The sequence below is a fragment of the Lampetra planeri genome, chromosome 53 (genome assembly GCF_965212315.1).
Source record: "Lampetra planeri chromosome 53, kcLamPlan1.2.h2, whole genome shotgun sequence".
NCBI lineage: Eukaryota > Metazoa > Chordata > Hyperoartia > Petromyzontiformes > Petromyzontidae > Lampetra > Lampetra planeri.
In genome coordinates, this window is record NC_136159.1 from 2246781 (window position 1) to 2270208 (window position 23428).

A 23428-nucleotide genomic window follows, 5' to 3' on the forward strand; every position below is an offset into this window, starting at 1 on the left:
TTTTTTATGTGGTGGTTTGGCTGCTGCAGCTCCTTACTATTAAAATTTCCCTCCCTTTATTACTGCTAATCCTACTTCCTCCCTTTGTTGCTGCTAATCCTACATAATACACGAGCATAATATGACTTTGAGACCCCCCCCCCCATCAACCACACATACCACAAGTAGTCACTACTCCCATATCTGTTGATATGTAAATTCCTTTGTCAAGGCGCCCTTCCTCCTCTAACCCAGCTTAAATATACGCTGCCAAGCTTGGTGGTGTTCATTCAGACGCTGTCTTTCCGACAGACCTGTTCTTCACCTGAGAACGGATGCTTGCGTTGTGGCCGAAACGTCGTGAGAATTGTATTTTATTATGTTTTATTTTTATTATTGTATTATTTCCCTTCTACGTGACTTTACCGAAAGAACCAAGAAGACCAGACCAGAGGCTTTACCGCTCATCCAGACCAGAGGCTTTACCTCTCATCCAGATCAGAGGCTTTACCTCTCATCCAGATCAGAGGGTTTACCTCTCACCCAGATCAGAGGTTTTACCTCTCATCCAGATCAGAGGCTTTACCTCTCATCCAGACCAGAGGTTTTACCTCTCATCCAGATCAGAGGCTTTACCTCTCATCCAGATCAGAGGTTTTACCTCTCATCCAGATCAGAGGTTTTACCTCTCATCCAGATCAGAGGCTTTACCTCTCATCCAGATCAGAGGTTTTACCTCTCATCCAGATCAGAGGCTTTACCTCTCATCCAGATCAGAGGTTTTACCTCTCATCCAGATTAGAGGTTTTACCTCTCATCCAGATCAGAGGTTTTACCTCTCATCCAGATCAGAGGCTTTACCTCTCATCCAGATCAGAGGTTTTACCTCTCATCCAGATCAGAGGTTTTACCTCTCATCCAGATCAGAGGCTTTACCTCTCATCCAGATCAGAGGTTTTACCTCTCATCCAGATCAGAGGCTTTACCTTTAATCCAGACCAGAGGCGGTTAAATTTCGATTGAAAGCTTTCGTGACTGCAGGGATTCATCTTCTATTTTAGTTTTTTACGTGGTGATTTGGCTGTTGCAGCTCCTTACTATAAAAATTTCCCTCCCTTTATTACTGATAATCCTACTTCCTCCCTTTCTTACCGCTAATCCTACATAATACACGAGCATAATATGACTTTGAGACCCCCCCCACCAACCACACATACCACAAGTAGTCACTACTCCCATATCTGTTGATATGTAAACTCCTTTGTCAAGGCGCTCTCCTCCTCTAACCCAGCTTAAATATACGCTGCCAAGCTTGGTGGTGTTCATTCAGACGCTGTCTTTCCGACAGACCTGTTCTTCACCTGAGAACGGATGCTTGCGTTGTGGCCGAAACGTCGTGAGAATTGTATTTTATTATGTTTTATTTTTATTATTGTATTATTTCCCTTCTACGTGACTTTACCGAAAGAACCAAGAAGACCAGACCAGAGGCTTTACCGCTCATCCAGACCAGAGGCTTTACCTCTCATACAGATCAGAGGTTTTTCCTCTCATCCAGATCAGAGGCTTTACCTCTCATCCAGATCAGAGGGTTTACCTCTCACCCAGATCAGAGGTTTTACCTCTCATCCAGATCAGAGGCTTTACCTCTCATCCAGACCAGAGGTTTTACCTCTCATCCAGATCAGAGGCTTTACCTCTCATCCAGATCAGAGGTTTTACCTCTCATCCAGATCAGAGGTTTTACCTCTCATCCAGATCAGAGGCTTTACCTCTCATCCAGATCAGAGGTTTTACCTATCATCCAGATCAGAGGCTTTACCTCTCATCCAGATTAGAGGCTTTACCTCTCATCCAGATCAGAGGCTTTACCTTTAATCCAGACCAGAGGCGGTTAAATTTCGATTTAAAGCTTTCGTGACTGCAGGGATTCATCTTCTATTTTAGTTTTTTACGTGGTGATTTGGCTGTTGCAGCTCCTTACTATTAAAATGTCCCTCCCTTTATTACTGCTAACCCTACTTCCTCCCTTTCTTACCGCTAATCCTACATAATACACGAGCAAAATATGACTTTGAGACCCCCCCCCACCAACCACACATACCACAAGTAGTCACTACTCCCATATCTGTTGATATGTAAACTCCTTTGTCAAGGCGCTCTCCTCCTCTAACCCAGCTTAAATATACGCTGCCAAGCTTGGTGGTGTTCATTCAGACGCTGTCTTTCCGACAGACCTGTTCTTCACCTGAGTACGGCTGCTTGCGTTGTGGCCGAAACGTCGTGAGAATTGTATTTTATTATGTTTTATTTTTATTATTGTATCATTTCCCTTCTACGTGACTTTACCGAAAGAACCAAGAAGACCAGACCAGAGGCTTTACCGCTCATCCAGACCAGAGGTTTTACCTCTCATCCAGATCAGAGGCTTTACCTCTCATCCAGACCAGAGGCTTTACCTCTCATACAGATCAGAGGTTTTTCCTCTCATCCAGATAAGAGGCTTTACCTCTCATCCAGATCAGAGGCTTTACCTCTCATCCAGATCAGAGGGTTTACCTCTCACCCAGATCAGAGGTTTAACCTCTCATCCAGATCAGAGGTTTTACCTCTCATCCAGATCAGAGGGTTTACCTCTCATCCAGATCAGAGGGTTTACCTCTCATCCAGATCAGAGGGTTTACCTCTCATCCAGATCAGAGGCTTTACCTCTCATCCAGATCAGAGGCTTTACCTCTCATCCAGATCAGAGGTTTTACCTCTCGTCCAGACCAGAGGCTTTACCTCTCATCCAGATCAGAGGGTTTTTACCTCTCATCCAGACCAGAGGGTTTACCTCTCATCCAGACCAGAGGCTTTACCTCTCATCCAGACCAGAGGGTTTACCTCTCATCCAGACCATTGGGTTTACCTCTCATCCAGACCAGAGGCTTTACCTCTCATCCAGATCAGAGGGTTTACCTCTCATCCAGACCAAAGGTTTTACCTCTCATCCAGACCAAAGGCTTTACCTCTCATCCAGACCAGAGGGTTTACCTCTCATCCAGACCAGAGGCGGTTAAATTTCGATTTAAAGCTTTCGTGACTGCAGGGATTCATCTTCTATTTTAGTTTTTTACGTGGTGATTTGGCTGTTGCAGCTCCTTACTATTAAAAATTTCCTCCCTTTATTACTGCTAATCCTACTTCCTCCCTTTCTTACCGCTAATCCTACATAATACACGAGCATAATATGACTTTGAGACCCCCCCCACCAACCACACATATCACAAGTAGTGACTAATCCCATATCTGTTGATATGTAAACTCCTTTGTCAAGGCGCTCTCCTCCTCTAACCCAGCTTAAATATACGCTGCCAAGCTTGGTGGTGTTCATTCAGACGCTGTCTTTCCGACAGACCTGTTCTTCACCTGAGAACGGATGCTTGCGTTGTGGCCGAAACGTCGTGAGAATTGTATTTTATTATGTTTTATTTTTATTATTGTATTATTTCCCTTCTACGTGACTTTACCGAAAGAACCAAGAAGACCAGACCAGAGGCTTTACCTCTAATCTATTGTACTCCAGAGTTAATAATGGACATGCACCGCTATGCTACCAGAGAAGAAGTTACAACAGTTGGGGTTGTTTTTGTTTTGTTTAGGGTTGATAATTAACGTTGCAAGAAACCCGGTACACAAATCTATCGTTTCTAGATTTGAAGCTTTCGTGACTGCAAGGATTCATACTCTTAGTTCTTTCGGTAAAGTCACGTTCGTAAAAAAATGAAATAAAAATTAATACAAATAAAATAATAAACTCACGACGTTTCGGAGGCAACACAAGTCTCCGTCATCATGTGGGACCGTCACAGCCAGATTTGCTGCATCAAGTGAGGCAGGGATTCAAGATGCAAGCTCTTAAATACAAGTTCAGGAGGAGGAGAGGGGAGAGGAGCTTATCAGAATGTGGTAGCCAATGAATGGAACGTATCGGGAGGGAGGGCGGGGCTAAAAGAGGGGACGAGGTACTCGTGGACGACGTGGACGTGGACGTGTTTGTGCGCAAGTCATTGTAGATGCACATGACTTTACCGAAAGAACTAAGAGTAAATCTTTCGTTACCGTTCGCTTGACGTAACCGAGACGTGTCACAGCAGAGAAGGCTGCGGCTCAAGTTGGGCTCAGCGCAAACAACAACAATAATCGCAAGAACAAACGTCACGTACAACAACAACAACAACCGAGCTAAAACTATTTGGAGACATTTCCATCTATTCGACCACCGGCACGGGAACGTGGAATTTCCACCACTGGGTTTGGGCTACAAACAGGAGATGGGCACCAATGTCTCAACGTGGCTAATTCGAGCAGGACGACATCGCTGGTTTGTTGATCGTTAGGATTTTAATCCGAGCAGCAGCACCACCACCACCATTACATGTGTCCATATCATTTAGATGATTTTGCTGATATATACATTTCTACGTGATAAGCCACTTTGTTGAGCTATCATTTGTGGCCAGGTCGCTTCTGAAAAAGGAGGTTAATTGCTCAGTTGCACTCCCATTGTGTTTGATTCGTATTGTTTGTTGTAGTTACGTTCTGACATGCCCCTACTGGACACCTGTAAAAAAAAGAGCTTGATGGCTCATCGGATTCCTCCAGTATAAATACATATTCTGATTCTTTTAGATTTGAAGTTTTCGTGACTGCAAGAATCCATACTCTTTGGTTCTTTCGGTAAAGTCACGTAGGTGAAAATAAAATAAGATAAAAAATAAAATATAAATGAAAACAACTAAATTAAATCACGACGTTTCGGGCGCAACACAAGCGTCCGTCATCAGTGAAAAAACAGTTACTTTGACAAGGGTTTAAACCCTTGTTGATTTAAATGTTATTTATTTTATTTATTTAGTTTTCACCTACGTGAATTTACCGAAAGAACCAAAGAATATTCTGATTCTGGGTCTTCCAAATCGTCCCCCTGGTCAATCCGAACAGGGCTACGTACTCCCTGGCTCACCACCAACATATCCATCCCCACGTGAAACTGACACAGCGAGTACAAAGCGACTGAATCTCACTGGGGGGGGAGGGGGGTTAAGCTGTACACACGTGGGGGGTAACGTGTTTCTAACCGGCACAACGCGGGCATTAGACGGCGTTCCTCAGGTTGCACTCCAGTTTTAAATACACATTTTAATTCCGATAATTACCTGCACCGCGCCAGGGCTTGGCACGCATGGAGCTAGAGAGAGGGGGGCATTTCCCTCCACCATCTGTCAACCGCCGCACACACGCGCGTGTGCGTGCGCGTGTGTGCGCGTGAGTGTGTGCGCGCGTGTGCGTGCGTGTGTGTGTGTGTGCGTGTGTGTGCACGTGAGTGTGTGCGCGTGTGTGTGTGCACAAGAACGAGCGGAGCGCCGGGTGGCCAAAGCACAGCAAGTTGGCACAGTAGAGGGCACTGGTGGGTGCATCAGCCAGTCATCTCAGTCATCTCAGTCAGTCGACCCGTGGCACCTGCTGGGTCTGCCCCGTGACCTCCTGCCAACGGGCGTTCGACACTTCACGTGGCCTCAAGGTGCACGTGGCCTGGCACGAGCGTCGTAGTGACGTCACCGCCACTTGGTGGCGAATGGCGGTTGTTGTTGTTGTGTGTGCGTGCGCGCGCGTGACCCGGCGTCACGTGAGGCGTCGTAAACAAAGAGAGGCACGTGGCTCCGCCGACGTGGAAGCGAAACCGGCGTCGGCGAATCACGTGACCTTGTAGGGGTTGTGTTTGCTGAGTCGACGACTCTATAAAGTCTGCTGAGCTGACGAAAGCGAAGCGGACACATACGCGGGCCCTTTCCCGTATCTGTACCTCTCCTCCACGTAAAGAACAAACATGAGAGTATTTTTTTTACACATCCCATCAGCAGCATGGCCTTCTAGGAATGTATAAAACAAAAATAAGCCCGCTTCTGAAAAATAAGCTAATGGCTCAGTGGGCTTTACCTGGTAAGATAAAAACAAATTGTAGAGTTTAATTTGTATAGATTTTTTTTGTAATTTGTTTTTACCTTTCCGCTACTTTGTACTGCTGTCGTGTTTTTGTATTGTTTGTTGTTGTAACGTTCTGACCTGCCTCGACTGGACATCTGTGAAAAAGAGCTTTATAGGACATCGGATTCCTCCAGTGTCAATATTTCTTAAGATTCTGAACATCAGAAGTATTGATTCATCACAAGCAAAGGCGACTTACAATAGAGGACAGCACTTATATTCTCCACAACGGCGCTCGTAAGGGACCGTCCATAAATGACGTCACGCAATTTTGGACGATTTTTGACCCCCCCCCCCCTTCGTCACACGGCGTCACAAAAAGTCAGACCCCCCTCAAATATGACGTCACAAAGCTCTGCCCCCCCCCCCCAAATAAAACATGCTTCAAATCGCTTTAAATTATTGTCATTGTCGTGCGTATTTAATGTGGCGCTGCACTCTGATGTTGTAGGAGAAAACATTTATTCAAAAGTCTATTTAATTAAGTAGAACGTGTTGTCTATATTTATTTAAAGTTGCGCATTTTGACGTGACGTCACATTTCTAAAATCTCGCCCCCCTCGTCACACATCGTCACAAATGTCTGACCCCACCCCCCCGGTGCGTGACGTCATTTATGGACGGCCCCAAATGGCAACTGCGGTGTACAAACAGCGCACACGCCAGTGAGCGACAATCTACACGGCCGTGTGTCGGCAGAATGCAGGAACTGGGGGGGGGGGGGGGCAAAGGTCACGGAGGGGTCAATCGGGAAGCCCCTGGAACCTTCTGGTGAGTTCGAGAAAGGGGGGCAGGGGCCCAGGGCGGAGCAAGGGCACGCTGGGTGGATCACAGGAAACGAGAGCAGGGAATGTTCGTGGCAATATAAATATATAAATGTTGTGTCGTTAAAACCCGCCACCACCCGACACTGCCAACTAGTGAGGGTTGTCACGTCAACAGAACGTGGCCAATTCGTCACGAGTACAGCAACACTGGTGTGTTGGAGAGCCAAGCCACAACATTTACAATCTGAGTACGACGTTTCGCCAATAATTACAACTAGCTTCATCAGGCGACAGCCAGAATTGGCCACGTTCCGTTCACGTGACAACCCTTACTAGTTGGCTGTGTCGGGTGGTGGCGGGTTGTAACGACACAACATTTATATATTTACGCGATCTAACCCCAAAAGAACCTCTATTACGGATGATATTGGTCGCGAAAGTCTCAAGTCCTCAAGTTCAAGTTCATTTATTAGGTATAGGCCTGTGAGCCATTCGGCTCTTGAGTCGGGCGCAACCGCAACAAACAAAAAAACATGAACAAGAAACCATCTTAAAGTGACTATGTGACTATGTGCAAACAGAACATCCAAGAAAAGACAGCCTACTTCGTGTTAAACTGTTCGTGGGAATCGGATCGTCTGGTGGTCGTCGTCGTCGTGCTGCGAGATAACCCGTCGGCTTCATACTATTAGTTCTTTCGGTAAAGTCACGTAGGTAAAAAATGTAATTAAAATTAATAAAAATAAAACAATAAAATCACGACGTTTCCGAGGCAACACAAGTCTCCGTCATCAGGTGGGACCGTCACAGCCGGATCTGCTGCATCAAGTGATTTCATTTCATTTTTTACCTACGTGACTTTACCGAAAGAACTAAGCGTATGAATCCTTGCAGTCACGAAAGCTTCAAATCTAGAATTAACCCGTCGACTGTCTTAGAGTTAGCGTCGTCACTGCGAGACGGTCAGTGTTGAGTTGAGGCTCGCGAGTGACGAGTGCGTGTCGTCGAGATCGCGTGTGTCAATGAAAGAAGGTGCCTCCACAATGATCGTCTCCGAAGTCGTGCACTGCAGTAGTTTAAAGCGAATGTTGGGGTGTGAGTCTTACAATCCTGTACGTGTGTGTGTGTGTGTGACCAGATTTGTGTAACTTCATTGATAGCGACCACACGGTTGGGGTGCGTCTTATTTTCCGGAATGTCTTATAATTCGGAGGACTTGACTTTCAAGCGTGTTATACAGTATACATACAAACAAAGCGATGCAGTGAATCACAAGTGTTTTTACACGCGCAAGACTAAATAAATGACAAATAAAATAACAAGAATAACGAAGCAGCGACGTCGTGTCTAGAATGTGCAGACCATCGTCTGCAGCTGAAAGCGATCATGATAATTCACCACTCCACTTCTAGCATCTACAGACGCTGAGCTAGAGTAGCAGTGTAGACCTATGCGGAGCGTAGTAAATAAATGAATATATTGCAACGCATTCTTTGGTTCTTTCGGTAAAGTCACGTAGATAGAAAAAAAATAATAAAAAATAAAGTGAATAAAAATAATACAATTAAAATAATAAACAACAGTTTTTGTTGTTGTTTATTATTTTTTAATTTTTCTATCTACGTGACTTTACCGAAAGAACCCAAAAAAAGTGAATTGCTGCACATCCAACAGTTCCATGCGCGTCACCCAAACCCGAGCGACCAGTTGGTTGCGCAACCCGGTCGCATGCAACTGCATCGCTTTCAAATGTCAAGCAACCTTTCAAAGGTTACAGCAAAAGCTGAACAACGTGGCGAGTTTAAGTCGCTTTACGCGAGCATTTCTTGTCGTTCAACTTTCAACGAACAACGCGACACGCGTCGAAGAATTATTTGCCGGCTGTTTTGCGTTTAATTTTAAGCAATATATTTTAGTTGTCACGCATGCTTTTTTCCCGTACACTAAACGTACAATGAGCCGTCGGTTACCTGTGTCTGGACACACGCCACGAATCCCGTGCCGTGCACGTGGGGTTGTCGTGTCACGGAGAGACGGCACCAGCATGTACGTCACGTGTCGTGGCATCGCACAGAGTTGAAGCTGCTCGCCCCACAGAGCCGCACTGACTCCGCTCAAACAACCCCACGCTTTTATCATGAACATGCATTTATATCGGACACGATTGCTACGCCGACGTTTCAGGCAATGCGCCCCTTATTCAGAGCAGAACTCTAGTGAGTAATTTTAAAATTATTTATTTAGAATGATAAAAACCCAAATCTACGTCTATCGTTCGCTTCAAACGATCAAATCATCAGCAGTTGGTTGCCCAAAGCGAGGCAGCCAGCGAAGGTCCCCCTCGAGTGAGTCGCACGTTGTGACGACCCCGCGTTCAAGTCGGCGCATTTCCTTCGGCGTGAGCGGCTTACTTTGTTCCCTCAAAAGTTGGTGAGGCTGCAGAGCCAGGGGCTCTGAGTCGGAGCAACGTGAACAGCGCGAGCTGTGTTCGGGGGGGAACAAGGCCAGCGATTGACGCGCAGTTTCCAGCGTAATTTAATTGACTCTGCGCAAACACGCACACGCGCACGCTCGCACGCGCAAACACACACGCGCATACACACATACACACACGCACACACACGCACACGCACGCACACACACGCACACACACGCACACGCACACACACACGTGCACGCACACGCACACACACACGCACACACGCGCACGCACGCGCGCACGCACACACACGCACACACACGCACATACACGCGCACGCACGCACGCACACACACGCACGCACACGCACGCACACACACGCACACACACACGCGCGCACACACGCGCACACACACGCGCACACACACCCCAATACACCGCGTGTGGCAATGCGCAGCACGTGCCGACTCCGCTTGCTGCGCGGTGTGCGGCTGGCATTGCCCCAGCCACGTTCTGGCTGAAGCAACGCCATTCCAGTCCTCGGTCACTGTAACTAAACAACTTTTTATTTTATTTCACCATGTAAGGCCCACTGAGCTATATAGCACTTTTGTTTTTTTTCCAGAAGCGACCTGGCCACAAATGATAGTTCAACGAAGTGGCTTATCACGTGGAAATGTCTACACTCGAAACGCGTGTTTCTGAATGTGAAGGGAAAACCCGGAGGACCCGGAGAAAAATCCACGTGACCACGGGGAGAGAGACACGCAAACTTCAAATATACAGCAGCAGGCGTCAGGGTCGGGATCGAACCCACGACCTCCTGTGTACCAGGAGAGGTAGTTAACATCTCCTAGCCACCGTGATGATGATGAGAGACAGAAACGCAAACTCCAAATATACAGCAGGCGTCAGGGTCGGGATCGAACCCACGACCTCCTGCACACCAGGCGAGGTAGTTAACATCTCGCCATCGCGGCACCCACAGCTGCATAGAGCGCACCTACAGGCTCACAAAGTTCCCGCAACGTGGCTTCGAATGAACGTTCGTTTGCCTCTGGTTCGTAATGAATAAAAAACACACACGCACACACCGAGCTTTTCATCACTTTATTCCAGATGTATCTGGGACTGCTCTGGCTCGGTGCCTGGTGGATTTCGAGTTGTTATTACGCGCCACATCGCCCACCCCTGCTCCAGCCTCGCCCACCGTTCTCCCGATCTCCACACCGCGTGACTTGCTCTGTTCACCCGAACAAACAAACAAACTGCTCCGACATTAGGCCTACAGGTGGCTACTGAAGAAGACGAACAGAGGCGTTCGGATGAATGACGGTAGCGTGGAATAGAGTCGAGTCCGGATGTCAGTGACGTTGGCACACTGATACCCCCCTACCCACCGCCCTTGCAGGACGGTGCTTCGTCATCTCGTGCCGCACAGAGACAGCTGCCACCGGGGGTCGCCTTCGAATCTTTTGAGACGAGATGTGGCGTATGGGCGCTTCGAGTTGCCGGAGCGTTTAAAACAAGCGCGCCATACACGCAGGGTGGTTCAGAAACAATGGTAACACTTATATGGGACTATCGTTTTAAATGGACATAGAACGGATAATAACACTGTAGCATGATAACAAATGTAATGTTAAAAGCTTCAAATGGTCCAAGAGTTTCGATTTAAAGCTTTCGTGACTGCAGGGATTCATCTTCTTGGTTCTTTCGGTAATGTCACGTAGAATGGAAGTAATAAAATAAATAATTATTTTATTATGTTTTATTTTTACTATTTTATTATTTCTATTCTACACCCCATACATATGAAGCACTTGGAAATATTTAGATTCATACCCTAATTACAACCATACGTTCAGGTTCTCGGAGAGAGCGTTGTTCGCGTGTCTGGGACATCTCCGCCGGCCAGTGTCAGCTGACCCTCTTTGTACTCTTAGGTTTTTTCGGTTAAAAAAACAACCTACGAGTATGAATCCTTGCAGTCACGAAAGCTTAAAATCTAGGACCCTCTTTATCTTCAAGTCGCCGCGTGTCCAGTCGTAGACTCACGGCGGCGACTTGACACTATCACCTTGCCGCCTGCCACCTTGCGTTTTGCATCGATCTCCGGCCGGCGTCTGCCGAGGTCACACAGCCGCACCTGTGCCGCGTGCTGCTGGGACAGAGGCGGGAGAAAGGGGCGTGCTGCCCGCAGGAGGGATCCACCCAGCCACAGGTGGGGTGCGCGAGGAGGTGTGGGCAAGCGGGCAGGTAGCGGCGGGCAGGTGTCGGAGCATAGGTCAGGTCTCCGTCGCCGGGACGAGGCGTCACGGGCACACGAGCGCACGGGGGCTACAGGTGGTGGGCCGCGAGTTCAAGTTTCGTTTGTCCTACCGCCGCACTTGACGATTAGCACGTTTGGTTGGCTGTGTACGGTGCGAAAGAAGTTCAACCGCGCGCACGTCGGCGAAAGAATGCCTCTACCTCCGACTCTGCGCAAGAGGATGGCTCCTGGCATGTCCGACCCGCTCCGCGACTCGCTGCTCCAGGAGCTGGAGGACTACCTCAAGCACGAGGTGCTTCCCGCGTGCTGTGAACTAGGGCCATTGGCCGAAACGTCGCATATTATAGACATTTTTATTTTTATTTTAAGGTACGCAGTGCTGTTGGCGGATTTTGTTGATTTTTTTTTCGAGTTTGTTGTTTTCACACTGCCGACGCAGCAGCCGTGGCAGCGGCTGCATCTCCAAACGACGCGAATCTAAACGAACAGAGTGAGAAGTGCATTGCAGTGAGAGCAGAACGCCTTCCTGTCTCCACACGTAAACAAATGTTGACTTCTGCTCCATCAGCCAAATGGCTCTGACTGAATGAGTGCGCGTTTGAACGCACGCAGCGAAGTGCCCTTTTGTTTCATAAGCCCGACTCTGCTGATGAGACTCAGCAGATCGAAACCGGGCTCAGAGATCGCTTGCTTGAACTCATACCGATTGACAATTGTTTGATCCGGAAGCCAACAAGCTGATATATTAAAAAAAAACCTGTTTAAATTTTTTTCAACAAATGTACACGTGGAGAGACGCCAATTTGAACTCTACTCGCGGTTGTTTCTTGAGCCAGAGCAGCGCGTAATAATGTTGTGACTTTAGTAAATAATAATAACAACAGCAATAGTAGGCGAGCCGTTCAGGTGTTCGGCTTCGTGGCTGCGTAAGTCTTATAACTGTTATAGCATCTCGCGGGGGGTGTGCGGCCTTATACCCAATAGGGGACGAAGAGGATCGACTCACTCACGAAGCATCTCGCGGGGGGGGGGGGGGGGAATCTGTGTGTGTGTCGCTGTGTGTGTCTTCCTCAATGTGTCTATCTAGTCTAGAGTGTGGCTGTCTATGTGTCGCTGTGTGTCTTCCTCAATGTGTCTATCTAGTCTAGAGCGTGGCTGTCTGTGTGTCGCTGTGTGTCTTCCTCAATGTGTCTATCTAGTCTAGAGCGTGGCTGTGTGTGTGTCGCTGTGTCTGTCTTTCTCAATGTGTCTATCTAGTCTAGAGCGTGGCTGTGTGTGTGTCGCTATGTGTGTCTTCCTCAATGTGTCTATCTAGTCTAGAGCGTGGCTGTGTGTGTGTCGCTATGTGTGTCTTCCTCAATGTGTCTATCTAGTCTAGAGCGTGGCTGTCTGTGTGTCGCTGTGTGTGTCTTCCTCAATGTGTCTATCTAGTCTAGAGCGTGGCTGTGTGTGTGTCGCTGTGTGTGTCTTCCTCAATGTGTCTATCTAGTCTAGAGCGTGGCTGTGTGTGTGTCGCTGTGTGTGTCTTCCTCAATGTGTCTATCTAGTCTAGAGCGTGGCTGTGTGTGCCGCTGTGCGTCTTCCTCAATGTGTCTATCTAGTCTAGAGCGTGGCTGTCTGCGTGTCGCTGTGTGTCTTCCTCAATGTGTCTATCTAGTCTAGAATGTGACTGTCTGTGTGTCGCTGTGTGTCTTCCTCAATGTGTCTATCTAATCTAGAGCGTGGCTGTCTGTGTGTCGATGTGTGTCTTCCTCAATGTGTCTATCTAGTCTAGAGCGTGGCTGTCTGCGTGTCGCTGTGTGTCTTCCTCAATGTGTCTATCTAGTCTAGAATGTGACTGTCTGTGTGTCGCTGTGTGTCTTCCTCAATGTGTCTATCTAGTCTAGAGCGTGGCTGTCTGCGTGTCGCTGTGTGTCTTCCTCAATGTGTCTATCTAGTCTAGAATGTGACTGTCTGTGTGTCGCTGTGTGTCTTCCTCAATGTGTCTATCTAATCTAGAGCGTGGCTGTCTGTGTGTCGATGTGTGTCTTCCTCAATGTGTCTATCTAGTCTAGAGTGTGGCTGTCTGTGTGTCGCTGTGTGTCTTCCTCAATGTGTCTATCTAGTCTAGAGCGTGGCTGTCTGTGTTCTCGTGCAGGGCCCCCCAGGAGACGGGGGCAGGCGCAGGGAGAGCTTCAGCAGCGAGGAGAACGTGGAGAGGTGCGCGGGGCGATCCCCCCAGGGCACCGGTCCAGCCAACAGTGACGAATCCACGACACGTGGGGCAGTGCATTATCATTATTGGGTCAAACCCGCACATATATTCGCAGTCAATCCAGGGCTATTTTACGTGTATATATTACATTTCTTTCGCACCGTACGTGGCCAAACGTGCTGATCGGAGGTTGTGGGTGGGGGGGAGAGGGGACTTTTCTCAAAACTGGACAGCCATGCGATCATGAGGTTCAACACAATGCAGCAGCAATCACCAGACCTGGGCACGAATCAATTGCTGCCACCCGAACACCGATGCCAATTATCGGATTGTCCGGGGTCAAACAAGGACACGTGGGTCACCCTCGGGGCAATAAATTCTCTCGCGTGCAGTAGCTACTACACATGTGTAGTTACTACACACACATGTGTAGCAGCTACTACATGTGTAGTAGCTACTGTTGCTACGAGAATCATCCGGAACCGGCGCCCGCCGTTTTTTTCGCCGCGAAGATCGTAGCGCCAGCGTCGTTTTTCACGTTGACTCAAATCATTTCGAAGCGGGGAACGGGCGTGTAGGTGGAGGTCTATGGGGGTGGCTGTGTGCGGACTGTTATTGGCAAGAGCCCTCCATAAGAACTGTGGGACTCCGCTCAAAGCCAATATTTGCTTTCACCCGGAAGGTTCCATAGCAACGCGTATAATGAGTTTGCTCGCGGTATAACGCTCGCGGACGCGTGCCTGTCGTTATAATGAAAACAAAGTCCATAACACTGGTCAACACACTTTTTCTGGCATAAGGTATTCCAACAGTTTTAAGGTAATTTTGGGGTGCTGATTCCAAATCACATCAGGTTTTTGAGATATCAAATATTACAATTTCAATAAAAACTGCAGAAGAAAAATATTAAATATATGTGGATATCTACATAAAATGATGTTATAAACACACTATCCTAAAAATACAGCACTATATTTTAACACTAAAGCAGTCACTGACTCGCAACAACTTGCAATCATAAGTGACAGAGTTAATTTCGGGTAAAATCAATGAAAATTGGGTATGCCGATAGCATAAAAATGAGATGTGATAGAGCAAATCTGAGATCACATTTGGAAAAAGCACCCTGAAATTAATTCTATATTTGAAGCTTTCGTGACTGCAAGGATTCATACTCTTAGTTCGTTCGGTAAAGTCACGTAGGTAAAACATGAAATTAAAATTAATAAAATAAAATAATAAAAATAACGACGTTTCGGAGGCAAAAGTCCAGGCCATAAAAAAATGTTTTTTTTGTTGACAGGTGTTATATATTTGGGGGAAGCCGTGAGCTAAGAGACACGCAGGCTGAGCCCACTGTGGGTGGTGTAGCTCATGGTGTGCCAGCTCAAACGAGATGCACGCGGCGATCGTGTCCCCGTTACCATCAGCCGTGAGTTATCCACTGCTGGATGGAGGCCCTCCCCCGCTCAGTGTCAGTCGTGGGGGGTTGTTTGACCATACTTCACCAGGCTGGTCAGTGCGCGTGGGTGGTGGGTGGGTGAGGGCTCAGGACGGAATTGGAAATGACTCGCCACTGACGGTAGCCGTGCCGGGAAATCAAACTCAGGTCGCCGGGTTCATAGCATTGTGCGCTAACCACTGCGCCACCGCTCTTCCACCTATCGATGTAGATCGACACAAATGAAGGTGGTTACGATCTGGTTTGATTGTTGTTGTTGCTGTTGCATTACCGGTAACCGCATAAAAAACCGGTAAAAAGAAACCGGTTACCAATTGTTCCGCAAATATGTAAATGTTTAGTACGTGGTGGGGTAAAGCGTGGGTACGACCACCGCTTCCCTGGCCATCGGGGAAGAGTAGACCAAATACCGCATTGGAGCTCCCTCTCGTGGAGGCTCTTCCACCAACAGTGGCGTGAGAGAGACATTGCAGGGCTGCACCTTTACCTTCTAAATCGATAAACATCACGTCGTCGTGCCGCTTGAATCAATCAGTGTGTTCGTGACTCGCACGTCGCTGGCAACGATTGGCTACTGCTGACTTTCGCAACCGGTTATTAACCTTGAAATAGGGTTACCGGTTAACATCCCTAATACAACAACAAAATGAAGACAAAGATCCCCCGTGTAGCCTGAACAGAGTGTTGGGGCAAGTGCTGTTAGCGAGTAGCAAAACCTACGAAGGCCGGCACGGCACACGAGGGGCTGGGTGGCCAGCACCACGCCCGGCCGCCTTTGTCTCCCCAGTGACGACGTTTACACACCGCACCATAGTACAGATTTTGAGGCTGAGCCTACCTAGGTGAGACCCAGGCACCGAAACAAACTCACGCACCCATCAGTGATCTACAACGCCCGCCAGTGCTGACAAACAGCGGAGCAATGTCGCGAAAACATCGCGTGTGCTGTTGTCTGCGTCGTGGTGGCGTTTGGAGTAGGGGGAGGAGGGGGGAGTGTGGTGTGGTGTGTGTGTGTTTAGCTGAATGGAGACCAAACACAACGGCGGCACGGGGCGGCTGTTATTGCGACGTGTGTGTGTGTGCGGTGTGAGTGTTGTAGACATTGTATCGCGTGCAGGTAACCCGGTAACTCGAGTTGAGAGTCGCGTCTGTGATCACGCCCGGAGAGAGTAGCAGACACACATGCGAGTCGGCTGTGCGTGCCGACGTTCAACGGCAAAGCAGCACGTCCGCCGGGGAGGTGGAGCGATTCGATATGAATTCATGCGCCTTGCCGGTGGCTAGGTGGATTGTTATTGGTATTTTTGGGTTTTTTCGGTAAAATAAAAATTAATAAAAGTAAAATAAAAATAAAATAAAATAATGAAATAATATGACATAATAAAATAATATATTATAATTAAATAATATAATATAAGTATTAGTACATCGCGGAATGGTGAGAGGTGGCGGAGGCTTCATTGGGGAGGCCTTCATCCAGCAGTGGATGATTGTGCAGTCGTGGTGGGGCCAGAGGTCGTAACCGGGTACCCGATACCCGTACCCTACACGATACCCGGCCTACCCGTACCCGGCCGGGTACGGGTAGGCCGTGAGTCACTGGTGAGTAGCCGTTTGTCACTCATTTCGGGTAGGGTACGGGTAGGGAACGGCTACCCGTACCCGGCCGGGTACGGGTACCCATTTGCGACCCTGGTGCGGCCGGGTACGGGTAAGGAATCAAAACCCGTTTGCGACCTCTGGGTGGGGCTAACCGCCCATGGGGGGCCTATGCAGAGGTGGCGTTGGGTGCGTCACTGCCTACACACAGGATGGACAAGATACCGAACCATATCACAGTTGCGTGACATTATTAACTTAGTCCACCGAATAGACTTCATTACAATTAATGTAACCATACTTCATCACGCTGGTCATCTAATGGTAACTATACTTCACCACGCTGGTCACCCTAATGGTAACCATACTTCACCACGCTGGTTACACTACTGGTAACCATACTTCACCACGCTGGTCACACTACTGGTAACCATACTTCACCACGCTGGTTACACTACTGGTAACCATACTTCACCACGCTGGTCACGCTACTGGTAACCATACTTCACCACGCTGGTTACACTACTGGTAACCATACTTCACCACGCTGGTCATCTAATGGTAACCAGACTTCACCACGCTGGTCACGCTACTGGTAACCATACTTCACCACGCTGGTCACCCTACTGGTAACCATACTTCACCACGCTGGTTACACTACTGGTGACCATACTTCACCACGCTGGTCACCCTACTGGTAACCATACTTCACCACGCTGGTTACACTACTGGTGACCATACTTCACCACGCTGGTCACCCTACTGGTAACCATACTTCACCACGCTGGTTACACTACACGTGACCATACTTCACCACGCTGGTCACCCTACTGGTAACCATACTTCACCACGCTGGTCACCCTACTGGTAACCATACTTCACCACGCTGGTCACCCTACTGGTGACCATACTTCACGCTGGTCACGCGACTGGCTGCAGTGGTTTCCGAATGCGGGGGTGGTGGTGGGGTGATGCTGAGAAGCTGTGAAGTGGTCTCGTGACCATGACCCTCTCAAGAAAATTCTCTTAGCAATACTCCAAAGACAAAGATCCCCCGTGTAGCCTGTAACAGGCTGTTGGGGCAAGTGCCGTTAGCGAGTAGCACAAAGACAAAGATCCCCCGTGTAGCCTGTGACAGGCTGTTGGGGCAAGTGCCGTTAGCGAGTAGCACAAAGACAAAGATCCCCCGTGTAGCCTGTGACAGGCTGTTGGGGCAAGTGCCATTCGCGAGTAGCACAAAGACAAAGATCCCCCGTGTAGCCTGTAACAGGCTGTTGGGGCAAGTGCCATTCGCGAGTAGCACAAATACAAAGATCCCCCGTGTAGCCTGTAACAGCTGTTGGGGCAAGTGCTGTTAGCGAGTAGCACAAAGACAAAGATCCCCCGTGTAGCCTGTAACAGGCTGTTGGAGCAAGTGCTGTTATCGAGCACCACAAAGACAAAGATCCCCCGTGTAGCCTGTAACAGGCTTTTGGGGCAAGTGCTGCTATCGAGTAGCACAAAGACAAAGATCCCCCGTGTAGCCTGTAACAGGCTGTTGGGGCAAGTGCTGTTATCGAGCTCCACAAAGACAAAGATCCCCCGTGTAGCCTGTGACAGGCTGTTGGGGCAAGTGCCGTTAGCGAGCAGCACAAAGACAAAGATCCTCCGTGTAGCCTGTAACAGGCTGTTGGGGCAAGTGCCGTTAGCGAGCAGCACCTATGAGCCTCCTCCACACACACTCACACACGCGCGCGCGTACACCGAGTTGCGTTTACCGAGTGGCTGTTGAGCCGACGAGAGAGCGAGAGAGAGAATACAGCCCCCCCAACGCAACTTATAGACAACAACAACAAGGAGGAGGACTGGTGGGAGAAGAAGGATTTTGAGAGCGTGAGACGGAGCGTGGCGCTGGCCACCCGCACGCCCGTTCGCTCGCTCGTGCGAGTCGAGCACGTGGCGTTGTTGTTTGTTGTTGTCGTTGTTGTCGTTGCTGCTACTGCTTGGTACAACAACCGCAGTTAATTGAGCCCTTGATCGCATTCCTTTTGCAACAACACAACTAGGGAGCGGTCATCTACCGCGCTCGCAAAGAGGTCCCCGCATCAATATCGACTGCTGTCATCATTTTCCCTCTCCTCTCAACACCCCCCCCCCATATTTGGACATCGTGGGCAAGACCGTAAAACAATTAAAAAAAAGTTACAACACAGCTGCGTGCGGCGGTCGTGGCACCACCACACTCACGGCGAGCAGCCCCGTGTGAGTCCAGGGAAGGAGGAGGGCTGGAGGGGAGGGGGGGCCATGGTTTATGTCGGAGGCCATCGCGAGAGCGACACGGCCGAGCGGGGAGCCGCCTCTGGGGCCACGGGCTCCGTCTCACAGCGACGGGGCCCTGGGCACGACCCCGCGCCGTCCCGGCGTGACAGGGACCCGCAGGCATCCACCAGCGAGAGTGACTCTCGGCCCACGGGGTGAGTGGCAGCCACGGCTCACCCACCCACACCACGTTCACCCATCCACACCCCACTCAACCACCCACCCACACCCTACCCACCCACACCCCAACCACCCAGACCCGACCCACCCACCCACCCCGCGCTCACCCACCCACCCACACCACGTTCACTCACCCACCCAGACCCTACCCACCCACCCACACCCCCACTCACCCACCCACCCACACCACGTTCACTCACCCACCCACACCCCACTCACCCACCCACACCACGTTCACCCACACCCCACTCACCCACCCATTCACACCCTACCCACCCACCCACCCACACCCCAACCACAAACCCACCCATCCACACCCCACTCACCCATCCACCCACCCACACCCCACTCACCCACCCATTCACACCCACCCACCCACCCACACCCCACCCACAAACCCACCCATCCACACCCCACTCACCCACCCACCCACCCACACCCCACTCAATGCTTCTTGAGCAAATATCAAAGTCCCACGGTGTTCTTCATCGCAAGGCCACCGCGGGGTGCCCCTGACGGCCTCTGGGTGGTCTTCAGTGCGGCCCCTGGCGCGTGCGGGCCCCACCGACAATACACAACAAGTAGGAAACAACCCCCCCCCCATCGATCATGGCTGTCAAAGCCCAAATGATTTCAGATGTGTGGCGGGCCCTCGACACTTCACGGTGTCTTCTTGTCGGCGATCGTGGCCCCTCTCCTGTGAAAATGAGTGAAGAGCGCTGCTCGAGGAGAAATTATTATGATTATTATTATATGATTATAGCTACCACGTTTGTTCACCCAGGAAAGCATCACGACTCTTTCTCGGGAGGGTCCTGACAAGCATTCGCAGGGCGACGTTGCTGCTGCTGCTGCTGTTGTTGTGTATGGTCGCTAACAGCACTTGCCCCAACCGTCTGTTCGGGCTATACGGGGGATCTTTGTCTTTGTCGCAATAGGGGAGCGGTGGTGCAGCGGTTAGCGCGCGGCGCTACGAACCCGGCGAGCCGAGTTCGGTTCCCGTTCACTGCCACCAACACCCAGTGACGATTATCCGAATCGGTTCTGGGCCTCCCATAGGTCGACTCAGCCTCAAATGATTACCTGGTGCGGTGTGTAAAAACATCGCCACTGGGGAGACAAAGGCGGCTGGGCGTGGTGCTGGCCACCCACCTCCTCGTGTGCCGCGCCGGCCTTCAAAGGTGCTAACTCGCTAACAGCACTTGCCCCGACAGTCTGTCAAGGCTACACGGGTGATCTTTGTCTCAATCGGTGTCACGTGCAGGTGATTCTTGGGCATTGGGGATGTTGTGGTCAACGGCGATCACATTGCACGGGATACACAGATAGAGTAGTATGCACAGATAATATGCACAGGTATGGTGTACAGGTGTATTGTATGTATTTATAAGTGGGAGAAAACCATGCAGAACTGTGAGCCCGAGTGGGGAAATCGAGCTCAGGGCCTTCTGGCTGCAGGCTACAAGTGTTACCACTGCGCCACCCTGGCGATACGAGCAGTCACTCTCCGCCACTCCACGTGCCCTTCACTCCAGCAGCCTCGACCTTCTGCTGAAGCACCCAAACAAGATCATTGGGAGGCACGGGGGGGGGGTCGCTCCTTCTTCTATGCTGCCCTCCATTTTTTCTCTCACCCCATTCAACCGGTCAAGTGCAAGCTCAAGATCGTCCTCCGCTTCTGTCTGTGACTCTCTCCTCTGTCAAGTGCTACTTCCCCCCCTCCTCCTCTCCGTTCTGTGTTATATCCTCTTAGCGTCTCCCACTGAGTACAACTCGAAGCCCCGTATGATGTCCACGTTGCCAGCTTGACGCACGCGTCCCCCCACCCCCTACCCCACGTGTGTACGGTCAAACCCCTTGAGGTACAGTCGCTTTTTACTCGCTGTGTCAACTCACGTGGGGGGGTGGTGAGCCAGGGTTGTAGGCAGAGCCCTGTTCCGATTGACCGGGTGGGGGGGGGGATTTGGAAGACCCAGACTCAGAATATTTAGACTGCAGGGGGAATCCGATGAGCTATAAAGATATTTTTTTATTATTTTGCACAGATGTCCAGTAGGGGCACGGGGTCAGAACGTTACGACAACAATCGTTACAAAAACAGGAGTGCAAAGTATAGGACCGGTAAGCGAATAACTTAGAAATATATACAAATAAAATTAAATGTTTTTTTGATCTTACCAGGAAAGGCCCACTGAGCTAAAAGCTTATTTTTTTCAGAAGCGATCTTGCCACAAACGATAGCTCAACAAAGTGGATTATCACGTGGAAATTGATAGCAGAAAAAAAATATTCTAACTAATCTAGACGCCTGTTTCTCAATGTGGAGGAGGGGAAAACCGGAGAAAAAAATCGACACGACCAGTCCGGTAGAGCCGATTTCTGAAACATGAGTAGAGGAATCAACGAGAGAGGCTCACGGGAACAGTGACGGAAGAGCTATAAGAGCGTTGTACCGTTTGTGGCGTAAATATTTGATGTGGGGTATGTGATCTCGAATTTTAGCAACGGCAGTGAATGGCGGTAATGATGCTGCTGTTTTGGTAAGACGAGAGACAGAGTCGGGCTAATGGGAGAAACGCGATGCTGCTGCTGCAAGTGGACACGCGTGCTTTAGCAACTGGTGCCAAGAGACACGAAGGAAAAAGCCATCGCCCCCGTAGCCCAGATGTCGCAATCGGGTACCCGATACCCGTACCCTACCCGATACCCGGCTACCCGTACCCGGCCGGGTACGGGTACCCGTTTGCGACCCTAGTGCGGCCGGGTACGGGTACGGGTAGGCCGTGAGTCACTGGTGAGTCACCGTTTGTCACTCATTTCCAAACGTCTTGTCTCTTCTCACAATTCAAGTTCCTAGAATCAACCCACCCGCGCCTGCAACATGGCTTCATCCCAGAGGTCGCAATCGGGTACCCAATACACGTACCCTACCCGATACCCGGCCGGGTACGGGTAGCCGGGTATCGGGTAGGGTACGGGTATCGGGTACCCATTTGCGACCCTGGTGCGGCCGGGTACGGGTACGGGTAAGGAATCAAAACCCGTTTGCGACCTCTGCCGTAGCCCCTCTTGCTGGGTGCCAGGCAGTCACCTCTAGATGTCACCTTACTGCTGTGTGGCATCACCGGTGCAACATTGTGAGAACCACAGGGCACTTCGTGGCATCACCTGTGTAATATTGTACTGGTAGGAACCTCCTGGTTACACCAGCCCACAGGGGATTATTGTGTCCGTCCGTTGTGCAGGGAGGGGCTGGGTGGGGAGGGAGGGGCTGGATGGGGAGGGGAGGGAGGGGAGGGGGTGGGTGGGGAGGGTGGTGCTGGGTGGGGAGGGGAGGGTGGGGAGGGGCTGGGTGGGGAGGGTGGAGAGGGGCTGGGTGGGGAGGGACTGGTGGGGAGGGTGGGGGCTGGGTGGGGAGGGGGGGTGGGAGGGGTGGGGCTGGGTGGGGAGGGGCTGGTCACCCCCGTGGTGCCCTTATAAAACTCAACATTTAACCTACTCACGCCGGCTTGTGCCCGCCCTCACAGTCGGGCATATTTGCGGAATACACCACGCCGCCGTTGACCCTGGCCATTGACCGAGCAACCCAACGTTCCTACCAGCTCCCTCCGCAGGAATGTGTTGAGAGCCACGGGGCACTGCGTGGTATAATCGAACCGACTTCGCTTCCTTGTCCTCGCCCGTCCGCCGTGCCCCTTAAGTTTCGACCACGAGCAGAGCGGCCGCCTGGAGGAGCAAATCCGCCTGTCGGATCTGCAGCAGCTGCAGGCCACCTTTTCCAGCCACCGCTCGTCACGCCACTCGGAGGACGAGGATGATGACGACGCGGCGGAGGCAGAAGGCGCCTCAACGGGGACACAGGGAAGTCGAGTTTCCGCCAGGGCTTAATTATTCTTCTTCTTGTTGTTACGCTTGTTCACCCAGGAAAGCCTCGACGAGTCGCGGGCAGTATTTCGATGCGTAATTGATTTTGGGTTCGGCTGTGTAAATGATGTGGCCGCATCTGCGCTGGATTTTGCATTTCCTGGATTTTGCCCAGAAAATGCTTTGGCGCAGTTGCTGAACGTCCCATGGCTAACCTCTGAATTTCATCGCGAGAAATGTTCTCGAACGTGCCGGCGAGCTGGGTCAATGTTAATTGTCGCGTTAAACTTGCTTGCGCACGTCGTGTGGTGGAGGGTCTTACGACGCGCATCATTTGTGTTGGAGCTCAGTACTTGGCCTAACA

General features: G+C 50.2%; 1 protein-coding gene across 1 annotated transcript; it reads left to right on the forward strand.

Moving 5' to 3' along the window:
- The first annotated feature begins 11471 nt into the window (after window positions 1–11471).
- Window positions 11472–23088, forward strand: LOC144734780 (uncharacterized). Its single transcript, XM_078617150.1, has 3 exons — window positions 11472–11759; window positions 13605–13666; window positions 22902–23088. The coding sequence occupies exons 1-3, from the start codon at window positions 11658–11660 to the stop codon at window positions 23086–23088; spliced, it is 351 nt and encodes a 116-aa protein (XP_078473276.1). The 5' UTR covers window positions 11472–11657.
- Window positions 23089–23428: the final 340 nt, after the last annotated feature.

Coding starts and splice junctions, on each gene's coding strand:
- LOC144734780 (XM_078617150.1), top strand. CDS start 11,658: ATGCCTCTACCTCCGACTCTGCGCAAGAGGATGGCTCCTGGCATGTCC. Junction 11,760..13,604: donor AGGACTACCTCAAGCACGAG/GTGCTTCCCGCG, acceptor GTTCTCGTGCAG/GGCCCCCCAGGAGACGGGGG. Junction 13,667..22,901: donor AGCGAGGAGAACGTGGAGAG/GTGCGCGGGGCG, acceptor GTGCCCCTTAAG/TTTCGACCACGAGCAGAGCG.